At 38.3% G+C, this 18,883-nt stretch overlaps 1 protein-coding gene across 12 annotated transcripts in view; it reads left to right on the forward strand.

The window, feature by feature from the left end:
• PAM (peptidylglycine alpha-amidating monooxygenase) overlaps positions 1–18,108 on the forward strand; it is a 278,027-nt gene extending 259,919 nt beyond the window's left edge. For 2 of the 12 annotated variants that reach the window (XM_045837890.1, XM_045837897.1), the window contains 6 exons: positions 940–1,055; positions 5,495–5,594; positions 7,582–7,635; positions 12,934–13,137; positions 15,937–15,993; positions 16,611–18,108. In XM_045837890.1, the coding sequence (XP_045693846.1) occupies positions 940–1,055; positions 5,495–5,594; positions 7,582–7,635; positions 12,934–13,137; positions 15,937–15,993; positions 16,611–16,792 (713 nt within the window). In that variant the 3' untranslated portion in view covers positions 16,793–18,108. The remainder of the gene's footprint in view (positions 1–939; positions 1,056–5,494; positions 5,595–7,581; positions 7,636–12,933; positions 13,138–15,936; positions 15,994–16,610) is intronic. The other 10 variants (XM_045837891.1, XM_045837898.1, XM_045837893.1 and 7 more) reach the window with 5 other exon arrangements.
• The last annotated feature ends 775 nt before the right edge of the window (positions 18,109–18,883 follow it).

An 18,883-nucleotide genomic window follows, 5' to 3' on the forward strand; every position in this document is an offset into this window, starting at 1 on the left:
GTGTATTGTAATTGCTGTTCTCTCTACAATATTGCACAACAGTAACTGATGTTGACAGTGTTGATATTTTTACTGTGAAATGCTAAAAAACCCTATTCTGAAATCTTCAAAGAAAGATAAAAGTATCTTCAATAGTGATTTAGTATCGTATATATTTTGTGTTTTAATTCTTTGAAAATGTAATAATTATCTGAAGTGCTTATTTAACCAAAACATCACCATTTTTATTATTTTTGACAAATACTACTTTAGTGAGAAATATAATTTTCCTAAAAAGCATATTCACTGAATAAATAAAAGATGGTCTAATTTTTTAATTACCAAAAAATGCATCTTTGTTAACATGAAATATGTCTCACATTTTCAAGCCTAAGTTTTTTAAAATCAGATCATTCTTCTACCTATACTATAACTTACTTTCTTAGCATAGTTTCCTCTAATTCTTCTCTTAACTATAACACATCGTACATTATTTTTTTAAGATCTGATATTCCAAAGTGATTTGTTTGAATAACTTGGTTTTCCCAATACCTTTTTAAGATGTCTGTGATACCTGCATGTGTCTATACCTCTACCGATATCTATTGCTAGTGCCAGACCTATACCATCCACTTCTGCATCCTCATCTACATCTACATCTGTGTCTCTGTGCGTATTTCTGTATTCCTCATTTCTAGTGACTTCCTTAGTGGAACAGGCCCAGCATTTTCTGGTTTTCCTATGACAAGGAGGCCAGTTTCCTAACCTGTTTGCCCCTCATCTTGTTACTCAGAAGGAGACATTTGCTAAGTGTTTTATTTTCTACTTTGGTTGCCAATTGTAGGGATCTGATTATTATTTTTGTATTATTATTATTGTTTGTGTAAATGTAAATGCATACATTTTAAGTCTAGTCTTATCCATATTTTTTAAAAAGGTTAACTGAATATCTTGTCACAGGTTTGCTGTTTGCGGTGAATGGGAAACCTTACTTTGGGGACCAAGAACCTGTACAAGGATTTGTGATGAACTTTTCCAGTGGGGAAATTATAGACATCTTCAAGCCAGTGCGCAAGGTATTCACATATCATACAATGCCTAGATATCCATTTTCATGAGAGTAAAAAAAGCAAACATTGGCATTCAACTTGTACTTGTATAATCTTTTAAAAACTTTAAGGACATGTGAACAATTTCCTAGGTAGGTTGGTGGGCATGTTCTATTACAATGTTTATTTGAATAAATGTTCTTCTGTGTTCCAGTCAATTTCTTCAGATGCAAATTAACACTGAACACATTTCTAATGTTCTTAGTAGTAGACTTCGCATACAGTGGCAGTTTTAAATTCACTGTAGTTAGAATACCAAAAAAATGAGTCTTTTCCGGTGTCATCCTAGTAGAGAAGATAACACAATATGTTAAACTGTACTTTTACAGTTCTCTTAGATCCAACAGAACTCTTGTTTGCTTTTTTAATACCATGACTACACCGAGCAACAAGTCTTAAAAATAGCACTTCCTGGAATTTATTCAAGTCTCGTATGGCCTAGGTAGGAGAGGAAAGGCTAGTTTTGGCTTCACACATGGATCGCCGCTGTTTACTCTAACAGTGCCCTTTACAAGTGTGAGTACGGGCCCAGTGTGCCCCAGCCCTGTGTCTCCTCAGTTCACTTCCTCTGCACTGTGATCCCCAGAATGGTCAGGATGTTCACACACACTGCCTGAGTGTGTGTGAACACAGGGCGGGGCCTCCCCCTCGAGAGCAGTTTCAGTGAGAGTTATAGAACCTGATTGGAAGCAAACAGAATCGGAACTTCAGATTCCAGTACAAGTTCCCTGTTTGGGCTTCTATTCATATATAAGAAATGAGAGTTTTTCACAGAAGTATTTAACCTGAAAAGCAAAAAGCAATCAAATATCAAATCACAGTAGCCCTTCAGAAGGAAAATGACATTGGGAACTTATTTTACTTCATCGGTGTTTCGGGTCCCTATTGATTATCCAATCATTGTTTTGCCACTTTGAGCTTTCTCTTATCTATTGATAAAGTGAGAAGTTTAACTTTATTTCAGGCCTTCACTTTGTATTAGTCTGCCTTGATTTTTCTTTGATGATAATGTACTGTATCGACCAGGATATTAAGTCTTAATTTAAATATGCATCTAGAAACCAAAACTAACTGCTAAACAAGAGGCTAAATTCTAAATGAGCCTTACTTTCAAAAATGTGAATGCCCCTGAATTTAAATTTCAGAAAGCATTGGGCCTAAACATCAGCATTCGTTAGACATTCATTGGTGAATGAGTCACAGTATACGGATTAATACAGCAAGCTTGAAAAGATTACAACTCCAAGGTGAAATTTGCTTTTTCCCCTCAATAAACAAGACTTGGTATTACACCAGAACATAGAAATTTGTTCTGTGTTCACTCAGTAAACTGAAATCAGTTCACAAATCTCTCATAATTTTCATTTAATTAGATTATCATCACAAAGATTAAATGTGGGTGACAGAAATAATAAGGTGCATCGACTCCAATATGAGAAGATATTCTTCTTTCAAGCTTTACATAATGTGTGTGAGCCTCTGTTTGTGCCTGTCCACTACTTGTCTCCTCATGTACTTCAATTCTCCCTCTTCTATTATTACATTCTTTAGACACGGTTTTATCTTGAATGTATGGTCTTCATCTTTATATCTATGCAGGGAAGCTGAGACAGTCGGACAATAAAGAAGATGGTTCTAGCAAATGCTGTCAAAAAGCTATGAGGGCAAAGGCACATAGTTCCTCCCTTAATTCCCCCCACTCCCAATCACAGGAAAGACTTATGGTCTTTATCATCTCGTTCACACACAGCCTCGGGCTGCCATTGTTTTGTCTTCTCTCTTCTGCACAGCAGCTCGTGTGGAAAAGGAGGGAAATGATCCCTAACCCTCCATACAAAACAGCAACGGCAACAATACTCCAAGTAGGCCCGGATTTATGCTATTTCTCCAAGTTTAATGATAGAGATTAAAAATTACAATGTTTACCAATATTTGAGCAGAAAGGTTCACATAAGTTAAAGTACTTACTCAAAGCTACACAGTAAGTAGCACACCTGGATCTCAAACCTAGGTCTGCATGACCTAGGTTTACCAAGGGATATTCTCAACCACAATATAAACTTGCTGCTGCCTCTTAGAGAACTATTTTACTTAATATTAAGTAAGTTTCAGCATTGTTTTATGTTCTAGCAAAGAAGTTATGATATAGAGAACACAAATTCCTTATGAATTTTGAAACCAAAACAACAGATTTTGAGGGCAGGTTTCCCTGTGCTGCATCACCTGATGGCTAAGGAGGATACCATCGTTCTTTTCTCTCATCTATTTTATTTTACTAGGGAGGAGTATCTCAAAGGAAGAGTTTACAAAGCCTGTATCAGTAGATCTTTTATCCATTCAACTCTGAAATCCTAAAACTTACAACATATTTTTTTTTCAAGTGACACAGAGCAGCAGACTAGTTAGTTCATTAAAAAGATTACCACAGAGTGCTTCTGATTGTACTAGTATTAGAGGGCCCAAAGTCCCATCCACTAAGCCTCCACTGAGCCCTGCTAATGGCCCCAAAGAACAGAGCCCTTGTCTTTCTGTACCAGTTTAAGAATCACAGACAGAGGCTATTGCTGTTGTAGCCTTGAACTACAAGGCTACAACATTGACACACTGCAATTTGCTGATCAACAGTTCACACAGTCCCCCTCACCTTTATTCTCTATACCTATTATAATATTTTTCCTATTGGAAACTGTGAAACAATTTACAATCATATATTTTGCAAAGCAGTTTTTAAGAACGTCTTTTGATATGGAAGAGGAACTGCCTATAATTTGCAAGCCAGTTGCCACCCATTAACTGAACCCAAAGTAAAAATGAACATTAAATGACAGGCTCACAAGATTTCAGCAAGGCAACATTTTGATTTCTGGCTCTCTGTCCTTCTCGTGCACATTTGTCACAGCTCATTTGATAGTATGAAGGAATGAGCCTCCTTGGCGCTGCTGTCTCATTTGTCTTTACATCATGACAAATTGTTGCTGATTTTTAAAGCAGAGTAGTATCTCCAAAGCCTGTATTCTGCCCCTCCTAAAGTGAGCTAAGCACTGCAGTTTGTCTCATTAGCGTCCTTTGTACTCAACAAACCACAGTGGGCAGATGCTGGTTGATAAGCCAGTCAGGATAATGCTCCTGTTCGTAGTCACTAGTCAATTGTTGAGGACCATGTCCTCAGATAGGCCTGCTGGCCCCAAAGATAAAAGTGTCATCCACGTCCTGCAAAGTGGCAGACACGTGGCACCTTTGCAGGTTCAGCAGACAGATGGCAATGGCAGCAGCACAGCATTTCAAGGCTGCTCTTCAGGAACTAGCATGGTGACCCTGAATCCATCTGAAAATATGGTTTTTAAAAAGTGCTTCTCTGTCTTCTGTGTCCTTGGACTGAGATGGTGATGATAGAGATGGAAATATGCCATGAAAAAAGGCATAGAGAAACACCAAATATCTAAGTAGATACCAAAGCTGAGGAAGTACTTAGAGGTAACACTCAATGAGTTTCCTTTGTTAACTGAAAATATTGTAAACTGGGCTTCATAGTATAAAACCCCACACTGTTGCCTATCTCCTGGCATGCATTTCAGAAACGATCTGAATGCCCTGAATTTTTAAAATGACTTCTCTTATCAGTGATGTATAAATAGTTTTTAAGGTAGCACATGATAGTTTGACTTGCATAGATTGAAACAGGCATATTTGACAGTGATTAAAAAAGATAGAAGACACATGAACACATAAAATAAATATAAATAAATAGATAACAATGCAACACCAAGTAATCAGTACTGTAAAAAAATAATCTGCCCTGGCCAGGTGACTCAGTTACTTGGACATTGTCCTATAAACCAAAAGGTTGCAGGTTCAAACCCTGGTTGGGGCAGGTACAAGAAGCAACCAATCAGTTTGTCTCCTACATAGATGTTTCTCTCTCCCAACCTCTCTCTTTAAAAATCAATTAACAAACATATCCTCGGGTGAGGCTTATAAAAATAATAATAATGTACTTGTAAATGTTCACTTTTTTATTTTTTTATTGTTGTTCAATTACAGTTGTCCCCATTTCCCATTTTTCCCCCATCACTTTCCCCTGCCCTACCCACCCCCCACCTCTTGTATTCAATCCTCCCCCTTCCGCCCCCTGTTCACTTTTTCAAAGATTTGAAAGTCAGTGGTAAGTGTCTCTTAGCATTTCCCAATACACAGGATTGTGCGGGGCAGAGTCAGTGCCCGGAGGATGAATGAGTGACTCTGCTTGGCCCAGAGTTGCTTTGATGGGAATTCTTGGTTGTTTTGGTTTGGTTTGGTTTGAGTAATATGCTTATTGTTTTGTTGAGTGCTTTGCTTTGTTTCTCTGTCCTTTTGTGGAGAATCTGAGCGTAAGCTCACCCCCTAACTTGTGCTTCTCATTTGGGCAGCACTTTGACATGCCTCACGACATTGCTGCCTCTGAAGACGGGACTGTGTACGTCGGAGACGCTCACACCAACACTGTGTGGAAGTTCACCTCAACCGAAAGTATGGTTTTTACAATATTATGCTGCATATTTTCCCCCTCCGTTTTATTACTCAAAAACGGAGTAATGCATTTTCTTTCCTTTTAATTGATAGGAGTGGGAAATCAAGGTATAAGTGGTAATTGTCAAAAGACCTGTTTGGTATTTATTTCCAGAAATAATTTTTTTAAGTGAAGAGAAACTTTTTTGCTGCCAGTTAGCCCCTTGTTTCCACAGATATTCCACAGGAAATTCTTGATGCCTGACATAATGTCTGTTATCCTGAAAGCCAATCTTAATTCCAGCTCAGTTCCAGAGGGAGGGAGATGGCTTTGGCAAGGCAGAGGGGCGGACTGGTTTCCACACAGGCACTACTTCCTTAGCGACTCTCCAGCTCTCCATAGCTGCCAAGCACCTACGAATGCCAGTGTCTGTGTTAGACACAAGTTATCTGAAATGGGAGGCACCCTGCATTTTCCCTTCAGGCTGCAGCTTACTCAAAATTCTGAACTGCTCTATTTTTATGTAACTCAAAAGTATGTATGGGGACAGAAGAGTTTCCCTGTCAGGGTCAAGCCTGGTAGTATGGGGTTTTCTAATTGCAATTTGTACATTATTTCTAACTCTTAAGAAGTATACTAACCTAGCATCTGATATAAGACTAAAAATGTAAACTTTATAAATTAAAGAGCACTGTATGCTTAGCAAGCCACAAACCTCAACAATATCCAGACATGCTTTTAAAACATGGCAGGGTCCAAACGAAGGGGTTAAGGAGAAGAATTGAGAATGATAAATTTCTGGTATTGGAATCTGCAACAGGCAGTTTTAGAGAAGTGATAAGGACAGGTAGGCTTGATGAAGATAGGAAATGCTAAGTGAAATGAGGAAAAATGCAAAATATAAGAAGGAAAAAGTATGAGTTATAACAAAGAAATCAGACACTATACACGTCTTGGACCCCAAGTCGACTTAGTAACTGTTGTCTTCAGCATTAGCCTTTGAGTAACTCTTGCTGTTTTTGTAACGAAGACCCACTTAGGTTGAGTGCACAGAGGCGCCCATGGAACCCTTGCATGGACCCGCCTGCCTCCTCAAGGAGGAGCCAGAAGATGTGGGCAGACAGGAAAATAAAGAGAGATGTATAATTCCAAATTGCATGACTAAACCCAGGTTTTTCAGAATAAAAAATGAATAAAAACATTTCGAGGTGGAAAAGACTTCCCGAAATCTAGCCAATATCTTCATCTTGCAGATAGGAATGGGATACTTGAGCTCATTAAGATTCCAGTCTTAGGCTCTTTATTCCACTTTGGTGGTTGGTACTCTGCAGAGATGTCTGTCTGAGCCACCTACGGAGGATTTTCAGCATACTCCTGGCCAGACCCCACTTGAGATGAACAGAGAGAAGAGGAATGATAATGTGTGTATTTTGGAAAAGCTTCCCAAGTGTTTTTGATACAGCCCCTGATTGAGAAGCATTGCGATACAGCTTTCACCTGCGAAAATAGAAAAGCTCTCTGCATAGTCCAGAAAGTAACCAAACAATAAATCAGGAAAGTACTACCGTTGGAACAGTGTGACTGCCATCAAAGGTTAAACAAGTGTCTTGTGTATTGCATTCTAGTATCTAACTAATCAAATCCATTTATGTCATCTAGAAGACTGGTAATCAAATATGGCAGAACTGGTTATCTCTAAGATGTCCACATGAAACAGAACTACTAGATATTTCAGAAATAAAACAGTATTGTGAACTCCATAAGGAAAATCACATTTTAAATATTAAGACCTTAGAAATATTATTTCAGCTTTTCCTAGATTTTATCCAGGATTCATGGACATGGCACCTAATTAGTGATTTCTATTAAACTCTTTTCTAATCTCATAATGAATTTTATTAATTAAGGAAATAACTTCTACTGAGTAAAATTAATATCAAAATTAAGTTTTCAAATGTTCTTTTTGGGGATTCTGATTCCCTGTGCCTTTGCTGTTCTGTGTTACAGAAATGGAGCATCGGTCGGTTAAAAAGGCTGGCATTGAGGTCCAGGAAATCAAAGGTTGGTCAGTCCTCATGACTGTGAGACCCAAGGCTACTGTGTTGAATTATTGTATAGCTCTTGATTGCACTTAAAAATCATCAAGCTAAAAATACCTGGTAAATTGTCAATAATTTCTGCTGTGTACTGAGCCTTTAAAGCTACTTGTTTCCACTGCTTTTCCTGGTAAATGGAGTAGTGATCGTGATCTCAAAGTCACTGATTTCAGGTGATGAAAAGTGATGGAGGATGATAGAAATCTGTAACAAATGGGCTAGAAACATTCAGCAAAGAAAAAGCAAATAAATTAGTAACTTCTGTAAGTACGTTAACTTCAAGCAAGCAGAAAAATACTGTTCAGCATACTGGAAAAGGTCTTTTCCTAATGGTATCTATTCTAAAAGAGTGACAAAGGCCTTTGGTGAGTTAGTACTATAAAGTCCTGAAAAGATTAGCTGCTCCCCAAGCTTCTATCTTAATATCATTTAGCCCCCAACATTTACTGGGGGCTGTTGACATGTAAGGCACTGCGGCAGGTTTAATGGAAATGAAACTGTGCCTGACTTCAAGAGACTTACAGCCTGTAAGGAGTGTTTATGTGTGCACATATATATACATACATACAAATAAGTATGTCATTGGTGTATATTATTGGGAATGTGTAGATGAAATTAAGCTACTGGTAAGCAACCATGTGGTTCATCTGGAATTCCTGTCAAATTATTTTCTCTCTTGCTTAGGGCCAGTTTGTAGTTACACATTTTGCACTATCTGCAGGGTTTTGTCATCATCATATATATACACTTACTAGAGATGCTCCTAATGTTTGAGTAGCAAAGTGATTCCATTATTAGTTGTTTTACAAATGATTCACCTAGATATTCAGACTTAACACTAGTCTTATTTTCCTTTCTCATGAAAGCAGGTGGAAAAGAGATGAAAAGAAGCAAGAACCGAGAGGGAGTTTAGGGAGTTTATGTAGGCAGATAAGAAAATATAACTGGCTCAAGGTTGAAAGGGGTAAGATAATATTATAAAATAAGTAGCAATTATTTGGCATTTGTAGAGATTTCTACCCATGTGACATTACTGAGTGGCATTCATACCACACTTATATAATGAAGAAGTTCCTGATCCCCTATTTTTATCATTATATATAGAATTATTGATAAGCTCTGTTTGCTCTGGAATAAAACTGTTGGGAAAGATGATTAATAATAGCTATCATTTCTGGAGCACCAACAATGGGCTCCACAGAATTATCAAGTTGAATCTGTACACCAACCAGGTGGTAATTGCCATTAACCCACTTTACATGTGAGGAACTGAGGATAAGAATTACTACTATGATAATAAGTGGTTAAGTTGGCTTTTAACCAAAGTCTGTTTTGTGCCAAAGCCTGTGCTCTTAACCACTATTACTATACTGCTGAGGAGAAATGAATCCTACCAATTCTTTACCATAAATTCTTCCAAGAACTATAGATTGGAGAGAGTTGTAGATTACTCTGAGTTATCTGGGATTTCAAAGTGGCCTCAAACCATTTCTGTTTAAATAGATCCTACCAAAAAAATCTAGATTGTATTGATTGGCCTGTTGAGAAGAACCATCCACACTGACCTCATCTTGGCTGGTGAATGAGGGGTGAATGATGCTCTCCTGTAGTTCATTTTGTCTCTCCTCAGTGCATGCTACTGAGTCCATTTGATTGAGAATCCTTTCAGCCTATGGCAGAAGGCAGCAGTTTGAACAAGCAAATTTTACTGAAGTGCCTTTTCATGATGGTCACAATTAATAGTTAGAAATATCTGAACTCAAAAGAAGTTGTTCTATTCCTTTCTGAACCCATATGACTCTCATTAAAACTCTGTCTTTTAAAATTTCTTTAATAAAGGATGATAGCCTTGGCTAATGTGGGTCAGTTGGTTGGAGCATTGTCCTGTAAACCGTAAGGTCGCCAGTTTGATTCCCAGTCAGGACACATGCCTGGTTTGCAGGTTTGGTCCCCAGCTGGGGCACGTGCGAAAGGCAACTGATTGATGCTTTTCTCTCATGTTGATGTTTCTCTCCATCTCTCTTCCTTCTGTCCCCTCTCTATGAAATCAATAAGCATGTCCCTGGGTGAGGATTAAAAAAAAAGGAACATAAATCATGTTGGATCTCCAGAGTTTGTCCTTTACCAAAATCTAAAAGCTTCATTTAAACCACCCCTTACAGAAAAGAGAGAAAAACACCATCTTAGATTGGATAGCCTTTTAGATGCACAGTAATTGTAAATTTCCAAATTTGAGTAACCTTTGATTATCCTTGCCCCAGCTGTGAATGGCAGTGTTTCAGAACCAGTGTTGTGTTCTCAGGGAATTGCAGGGATAAAATAAGTTGTGATGATAAGAAACCTAGGAAAAAAATTTAAGTTTCCAAATAAAGTTACCAGGGATAAAACAGATATACCAATATTCCACCAAAAGTATAGCCTTTACACCTCCTCCACCTCACAGTAAAGATGATGACACTCAAAGCGCCAGAAAGGGTGTGGAAATCAAGGCTTTCTACAGTGAAATGTGTGTATCTTAGCAAGTTCATTACATCATTCTCGGCACACATTCCACAACTGTGAAACTGACTCTTTTAGGCTGTCGCCTACTTTATCCGTAATGGAGCCCAGTCCCAGCTCTGCCTTATAAAAGAAACTAGATATGAGCTGCTACAGCCAGTGTCTTAGGTGTAGGTAAACATACTTCATGACAAATAGAAAACTCTAGGTAATTTCTCTGGTTATAGTCACTTTCAAATAGAAATAACCTTTCACTTTGGCTAGTATGGCTCAGTGGATTGAGTGCTGGCCTGTGAACCAAAGGGTCACTAGTTCAATTCCCAGCCAGGGCACATGCCTGGGTTGTGGGCCAGATTCCCAGTAGGGGGTATGTAAGAGACAACCACACATTGATGTTTCTCCCCTTCTCTTTCTCCCTCCCTTCACCTCTCTAAAAATAAATAAGTAAAATCTTAAAAAATAAAAAAAACCTTTCTTCCAAGACAGCAAGTTCTTAATTGCTAATCTATATCTTTGCCGTTTGTTTTTAAAATCCTATTGTCTATTTTTTTTGTTATTCTTCTGCTTAAATATAGAATAGGCTTAAATATTAGCAACTTGTATACCTTTTCTAGAGTAATAAAGAAAAAAACAAAACAGTGGTTAGGAAGAGTAAGAGTCACATTTGTATTCCTCATGGAAACTGAGACTTAGGTTAAATTGAGCCATCTAGATTTATGAACCAATCCCTTTCCTCCTCTCCCACTGAAGTTTCAAGAGCCACTCTGTTTGACAAAAGAGGAAAAATAATGGTCTCTGTTTAACCATAGTACAGGGAAGAAAGTGAGGGCCATGACAAGCCATCTGTAAGATGGTGATGATAATACCGCCTACACATCAGTTTGGTGTGATGATTAAATGACAACAATGCCTTATGTAGCTTTAAGTGCTCAGTGGGTATCATTGAGACTGTGAAGGAGGCTGGCTCAAAACACTGAAGCAAAAAGCTGGGACCTGCCATTTGTGTATATGATAAATTGTGTTTACAGTGTCTTAAGTAATTTGAGAAATGCTTCTTTAGAAAAGTATCCAGCAAGCTACTAAGCTGTTTCTATGTATATTAAACTTTTTAAAAAGTTTTCTACTTATTTAATTTTAGAGAGGGGGAAGTGAGGGAGAAACAGAAGGAGACAAACATCAATGTATGAAAGATACATCAATCCGTTGCCTTTCACATGCACCCAACTGGGGACCTGGCCCACAACACAGGCATGTGCCCTCACTGGGAATGGAACCAGTGACCCTTTGGTTTGTGGGCTGACAATCCACTGAGCCACACCAGCCAGGGCCATATATTAAATTTCAACCAAAGGTTTTCCTGACAAAGTTAAACCACCTATCCCTGTGGTTTTGTCAAAATTTCTATGAGGTCATATGATTCAATTTGTATCATAATAAGGTAGAAAGGCACCCCCAAAAATTGAGGTTCCAGAAACTGAGCATTTTGGCAAACATGGCTGTGTCTTCTAGCCGTTGCACAGAAGGGTTTTTATACCAACACACATCTGTGCTTCTTCAGGGCAAGAATGTCTCAAGGCTCAAGTCATTTTCTTTTTCTTTTTCACTAAATAATTTATTTTGGATGTGTATCAGATTTTGAATCCAGAGCTCTTAACTTTTATAGATTATATAGGTTGTAATATAAAAACAAAAAATACAGCACACTTACTCTTTAACATAAGAAGGTGAGAATAACATCAGGGGACCAGTGCACACTGGTTTTCCATACAAGATCGGGCACGTTCAGGGTGGTACAGCTGTAGACTGCACTGGTTTTTGCAATGCCCTATTCAAATTATTACTGCTCCACAACTACTCCAAAGTTTGCTTGCCTAAAAATTAATTTAATATGTTCATGGATTTAAGTGGTCAGAAATTTGGATAGATCATAGTAGGAATGTCAAGTCATTTTCAAGTCAATAGTTATTAAGATCCTGCATCAGGTTATGCAGATTTATTGTATCAATTTCCCAAATAGCCCTTTAAGTCTGATAGCTACCTAATACCTTCCAGTATCACAGAATAGTTACATAAGTTGTTTTCATCAAAAACAAAAGGATGTGTAGTGCATCTATGTGCATTTACCATTTGCTAGGAGCTATAGGAAAGAATCTGGAAAGGATACTTTCCAGTTTGTAATCCTAGAATTAGAGTGTGCAACTATGCATGTGATATACAAATAATTCATTGCACATGAAAGAGATTCATAAACTAAAGGTAAAAGGAAACAGATTATTAAACCACTTTTTTATGGCAGTTTTATAAAAGAGGTATGTCATATCACAGTTTTACAGATGTGGTTACTAAAGCCCAGATTATTTAAGTAACTTGCCCAAAGTTACACAACTACACAGGTACCTGGGATTGAAGGTCAAATTCACTTCACTTCAGCCTGCACATTAGTTGTGTCCTCTACACCATGCTGCTGGCTAATTTAATCTTTGAAAAAAAATGCAAAACGATATAGTTTTTGTGGAATTATGGCTAAGAGGAAATAAAACATAGAGCCAAAGAAAACCAATTTAAAGGTAAAAAACCATTCAGTGGCAATTATTAATTATAATACGTGCTGCCAGATTTTTAGGTAAAGACATTGAAACATGAACCCAATATGCATAAGACTCAATGAGATCTTTATGAGCAGTTGTTGATTTGCCCGGGGCCTGTGGGAGGGTTTTGGAGTCTTTGAATCAGTTGAACATTGTGAACTCTTCTTTCCCTGAAGAATCCGAGGCAGTTGTTGAAACCAAAATGGAGAACAAACCCGCCTCCTCAGATTTGCAGAAGATGCAAGAGAAACAGAAAATGATCAAAGAGCCAGACTCCGGAGTGCCTGTTGTTCTCATTACAACCCTTCTGGTTATTCCGGTGGCTGTCCTGCTGGCCATTGCCGTATTTATTCGGTGGAAAAAATCAAGGGCCTTTGGAGGCAAGTAAAATGAGTCCCTTGAACTTGGAACCTTTTGTGTGTGTTCTCTGCCTTATTTGATGTCACTGTCTATGTTCCAAATATTGTTTATAGTTAGTATCACAGTAGAAAATATATCTGGAGCCTCAGAAATTTGGATAGTTAGATTAAAATATAACTTCTAATTTTGCTTTTTAGCAACTGGCTTAAGCCTAATTAATATCTCCAGACTACATAGATAAGCACAGTCAGGGTAAATTAGCTGAAGGGTCAGGAAGGAGGCATTCCTTGCTATTAGAAACAGGCCCAGTCCTCAAAATAGTGGGGTCTCACTTGGGGAGTTCTATTTCTCCCCACCTGCTGGACCTGGCTCTAGCTCTTAGCTCCTCGACCTTGGGCAAGTTACTTAATTTCTCTAAGCCACAAGTTTCCTCATTTGTAAAGTGGGAATAAAAGACTCAGTCAGGTTGTATAAGGATTAAATGAAATAATTTACCTAAAGGATTTATCTCAGCACGTAGTACCTAGTGTTTATTATTACAGAATAATCATTGGTAATAAAGTAATAAATGCCATAAGAAGCCAAAAAAGATACTTCTGTTAAACCTCGGCTTTCTCAGGAAACCACCTATTTCTATAACAAGCCATTTGGTAGTTTTTAAATAGTCACAAATTAGGCCATCAGCCTTTCCTGACCATACAAGGCAAGGTCCAAAACTGCAGTCTGTAATTTATCAAATCATTATCACAGTCCAGAACCCAGGAGCTAAGTTCCTTTTAGGACATTCAAACAAATAATTCCACCTGTGATTCTCACCTCTCAGGAGTAGTCCCTTGGCTGGGCCCCCGGGTCCTAGGGCAAGAATCTACAGCTACGTCTGGAAGGAATCCGTGGGCCAGGGTGGGAGGCAGCATTTGATCAAGAAACAGCATCTGATTTGATCTCAGGCCAAGGTGACCATGGCTGGCGTTCAGTGCCCGTGGCACAGAAAAGGACACAGAAACAAAAACAAGAGGATTCAATTTAATAGGATGTGAAAGAGAGTTTTCCTAGGACTTTCTTTTACTTTTCATCTGCAATCAATAAAGCTCTGCACAAATATAGTTAACTCTTCCTCTGGAAGACTGCTATGGGTAGGGAACTTGGTAAGCAGAGGCAAAGATTAAAAAAAAAACAATTCAGTCATTGTTTTCATGGAGTTAGATGACAGCTTCAAACAGCACGAATCTTGTATGTTTGCTGGTTCATTGATATATCTCCAGGACAAATAACAGGTCCTGGCAATAGGGGTTCAATAAATAATTGTTGGAAGAGTGACCAAAGAAATAAATGGAGCTCACAGAATAGATGACATGTAAAAAAGAGATGATACATAAAATTGGTAATCAAGGGTGGTAAGTGCAGTGATAACTACTTACCAGGAGTATCAGGAACATGAGGGGGCTGGGGACAGGTAGCAGAGCAAGAGAGTCCATAAGCAACTTACACTGGACGAAGGAACAGCTGTGGAGTCAAGAAAGTCTGGCTTCTCCTGTTTGCTGTTGAGCGCAGGTGACCTGGCACTACCACAGAATGCGAGTCCACACAAGTGTGTTGGGAAGGCAGAGACCCAGGTCAAACCATATGAACATACTATTATACAATCACATTTTATTTAGAAAAATAGTAGTTTTATATATGTTACAGTCTGGCACATTTAATTCTAAAAGGAAATCAGTCTCATATATTTTTTTCAACATTTGCTCTTGATCTTATCCAATCTATGAGAGGTTTTAGTAACCCTCATAAAGGACTTTCCATTTATTCAGCACACATTTTTTGCATGTTAGCTCCACATTGGACACCGTAGTGGACTTGGGCAGTGAAAGACTGTCCTGGTCCCTTACAGAACTTCTAGTCTGATGTGCTGGCTTTCTAACAGTCTTAACTAGATTCCTCTTCCCTTTTTTCCTATTTCCCTCTCAGCCCACTCTGCTGCCTCTCCTGTCTTATCTACCTGCTAGCTTTCTCCATAATGCTGCCTCCCTTTTTGGTTAGAGACTTCATAGTGAATCCCAAGCCTCACTGTCCTGACACAACTCTTCAGGAAGCTGGAAGCCAGGTCAGCAAGTGCAGGGAGATACCCAGCAATAGGAAAAATGCAGTCTAGCTGGAGTTCCGCCTCCCCATGAGGAAAGAAAGTTGATCTTTCATGGAGATGGGCAGCCCCATGGGAGATATTTGGGTCACCTTGTGCGATTGAAAATAGGGTTTCAGGTCCTTTGCCTTAATGTAAGTCACATGAAAGGGAAGTGATGTGCACGATCGCAAGCTTTCTCAAACAGGGCATTACTGTTCTTCATAGAAAGACTAAAGAAAGCCTAAGGCAAAGATTTCTAAATTGCAATGATGACAACTTCCCAAATTTTACAAATTACTGGTAATTTAGTTTTGTCCTAATAAAAATAAATAATGTTTATTGAGCAATTATTGCATACTTAGCAGGCACTGTTCTGTATATGTTAGAGGCAGCACCCATCTGAATTTTACAGATAGGCAGAGATTGTCATTGCTCCCTGATTCTCATAGGGGGAAACTGAAGCTCAGAGAAGTAGTTGATTGAGATTGCACAGCCTGGAAGACACGGGCAGGACTCACACCCAGCTGTGGCCCTTATGTGCATCACAATAATATATTACTTTTTTTTTCTTGGAATTGAATGGAGACTAGAGCCAGACCTTGGTAATCATTTATGAATTCCTGAATTTGAAATGAAAGTTGAGCCCATGGATTGAGGAGGGTGATTGAGACTCATTTTGAAATGTGCCATCTTTTTCTAGCAGATTCTGAACACAAACTCGAGGCAAGTTCAGGAAGAGTGCTGGGAAAATTTAGAGGTATGCCTGTGACCTTTTAGAATCCTTCACATTTGGTTCAAAGTCAACATGCTCATGTCTTTTAAAGAGCAAGGAGATCATTTGTATTTTCTCTCCAAAAATTAAACCCCTGTGTGCAGCATAGCACCTCCCAGCATTAAATGCAGAATGTAAACTATAAAGTAAACCCAAGTGTGTGGCCCTGGCGGCAACTTTCTCAGTTTCATTTCCCACCTTGCCGTTCTATATTTCTAATTCTCTTCCCCTGCCTTTTATCTGACTCCATCTGTCTTCAGTAAAGTTTCTGTCATTCCTGTCAGCATGTCAGTGCTTGTCATCGTAAAGATGACCTTTTCATAAAGTCACTGAAATGAAGAGCTGCCTGTGGGTGCCAGTTCCCCAGAGCCTAGAAAAAGCAGGAGGTGAAAAGTGAATCTGAAATAATCCTGCAGAATCACGTAATCCTGGGGAAGTTTGTATTTCCTTATGTATTTCAATACACGTGTGGAGTAGTACCTGTCATTCTTTTTTGTTCATCCCCACCTTCCAACTTTGTTTACCATTTCAGAATTTACAAAAAAAACAGAGAATCATTTGTGTAAACTTCATCTCAATTCTATGTTAATTGTTTTCTTCAGGAAAGGGAAGTGGAGGCCTAAACCTTGGAAATTTCTTTGCGAGCCATAAAGGCTACAGTCGAAAAGGGTTCGACCGCCTGAGCACGGAGGGAAGTGACCAGGAGAAAGATGAAGATGACGGCAGTGAATCGGAGGAGGAGTATTCTGCACCACTGCCCGCCCCTGTGCTTTCCTCCTCCTGAAAACTGGGCGACCATGAGATTGATGAAGTTTATCAGGAATGCCAGATTCCTTTCTCTTTAGCACGTTTAGAGTTTTGTGTATTTAACTGTAAACCGTACTAGTATGTGTGGGACTGTACACCTTTTATTTACTTCATTTTTGCTTAGTTGGTTTCTGTTTCCAGTTGAAAAGTTTCCTAAAAGTTCACAACAGTGCCATTGTCTATATATGAACATAGAATAGAGAAACAGCTCTCTTCTTCCATCACACTACTAATTTGTGATGGAAGGTTTGTTCATTTACATTTTTGAGACTCTTCTGTAGATGTAAATAACACCATTTTCTGCTTGAACACAGTATTTTCCCATTAGCGCTTCCATTGCCAATGTCTTTCTTTGGTGCCTTTTCCTGTTCAGCATTCTCAGCCTGATGACGAAGCTGCTAAATCTCCTTCTATTTTTTTAAAATCACTAGCATTATATTGCAACAAAAGAAAGAAAAAAGTCTCTATTTAAATTCTTTTTTTTTAATTTTCTTCTTCGGTTGGTGTGTTTTTGGGATGTCTTATTTTTAGATGGTTACACTGTTAGAACACTATTTTCAGAATCTGAGTGTAATTTGTGTAATAAAGTGTTTTCAGAGCATCAGTTGTCAGAGTATATTTTGCAATTTCTGCATATTTCAGGGTTTTATATATAAATTTTGTATAAATTACACAAACCACAGATATAGTGAAACCTACTCAATGTCTTCAACTGGTAGAAATGTTATATTGTATTAAAATTAAGAAGATATTTTGTTATGTATCCAATATAAATTAAAAACCAGCCAAGAGTTAACATACGTGTGTAAAACCAGGCCCTCTTTTAAAATTCGAAGAGAGTTTTTGCCTGTTTGTCAATCAGAAGGTAAATATTTTAATAAAACATGATCGGAGCTAAGAGGAAAACTGTCTCAAATTACATATGCAAATGAGTTAATCTGTGTAAATTGCTAATAGTTTCTTTTTAAAAGAATAATCTTAAACCATCTTTTTCATATTCCAGCAATGCAATTTAGTAAGAAGTTGGTAATTTTTGTTTTTGGAAGAGACTCTAGAACTCTTTAATTCAGATATTGTAGTAGTTGGGATGCTAGTGGTTTAATTGACTAGACTAATCTTGAAAACAATGCAGGCTCTTTTGCTAAAAATATAATGTCTTTCAGCTATGTTATATAGGAAATCTAACTTAACATAGACTTATTTTCTTTCATAATTGATACCAAAGAGGATCTGATTAAAAGAATTGTCACTTCTCATGTTTACTTCACCTTATTAAAAATGTTTTTGCTCTTATTTTTTATTTATTTATTTTTTTGTTAATAGCAGTAGTTTTATTATTTATGTTTATCATTATAATTTACCTTAGGCACCCTCCCCAAGTAGAAACTTTGAGTTTTTTGATTCCTGTGATCTTCCTTCTTAAAAGAAGAATGTATTTGTCCTATTTCTGACCACTCACTTGTTTATGCCCCTTTCACCACATCAGTGGTAATCATGTAAATAATGATGAATGCCTAATTCTGTCATTACACTTTCATTAGCTGGCTTTCTTCAATAAATGACTGAGAGTTTTACTGACTCTCACCCCAACAGATACTGGCAGCACCTACTCAAGAGCATAAAGTACTCCCTTCATTTTGAAACTGGAGATCACTGCTCAGCCAAAAAAGCAGAGACAGGGATTGGATTATAACTGCACTTTTATTAATATCAAAGGTCAGCAATCTGAGAAGGTGGGAGGTAAAAATCCTACCATCCACCTTACCTTGAGCTTTCAGAAGCAAGTTTATATAGGGGAAACAGGGGAATTTGGGAGGGGGAAGTTCCTAGGGGGAGCGCTGACATGTGGTTTCTCTTGGGAGTAAGGGGAGGGGGAGCTGAAAGGAGACTCGCTCCCTCCCTTATTCCTGGTGTTAGGTGTTTTCTCTCCTTTTCCTTTGCCTGGGCATTCCTCTCTTCCCTGGACACCTGTGGTTTACGGCCAGGGAGGCTGAGTGTTCTCTGGTTAGGGAGGAGAGGTATAAACCATTTGCTCTCAAGTGCCCTTGGTTAGGGGAAATAAGGTCTT

Source organism: Phyllostomus hastatus, unplaced genomic scaffold (assembly GCF_019186645.2).
Source record: "Phyllostomus hastatus isolate PE091 unplaced genomic scaffold, TTU_PhHast_1.1 phas_contig_254, whole genome shotgun sequence".
Lineage (NCBI taxonomy): Eukaryota > Metazoa > Chordata > Mammalia > Chiroptera > Phyllostomidae > Phyllostomus > Phyllostomus hastatus.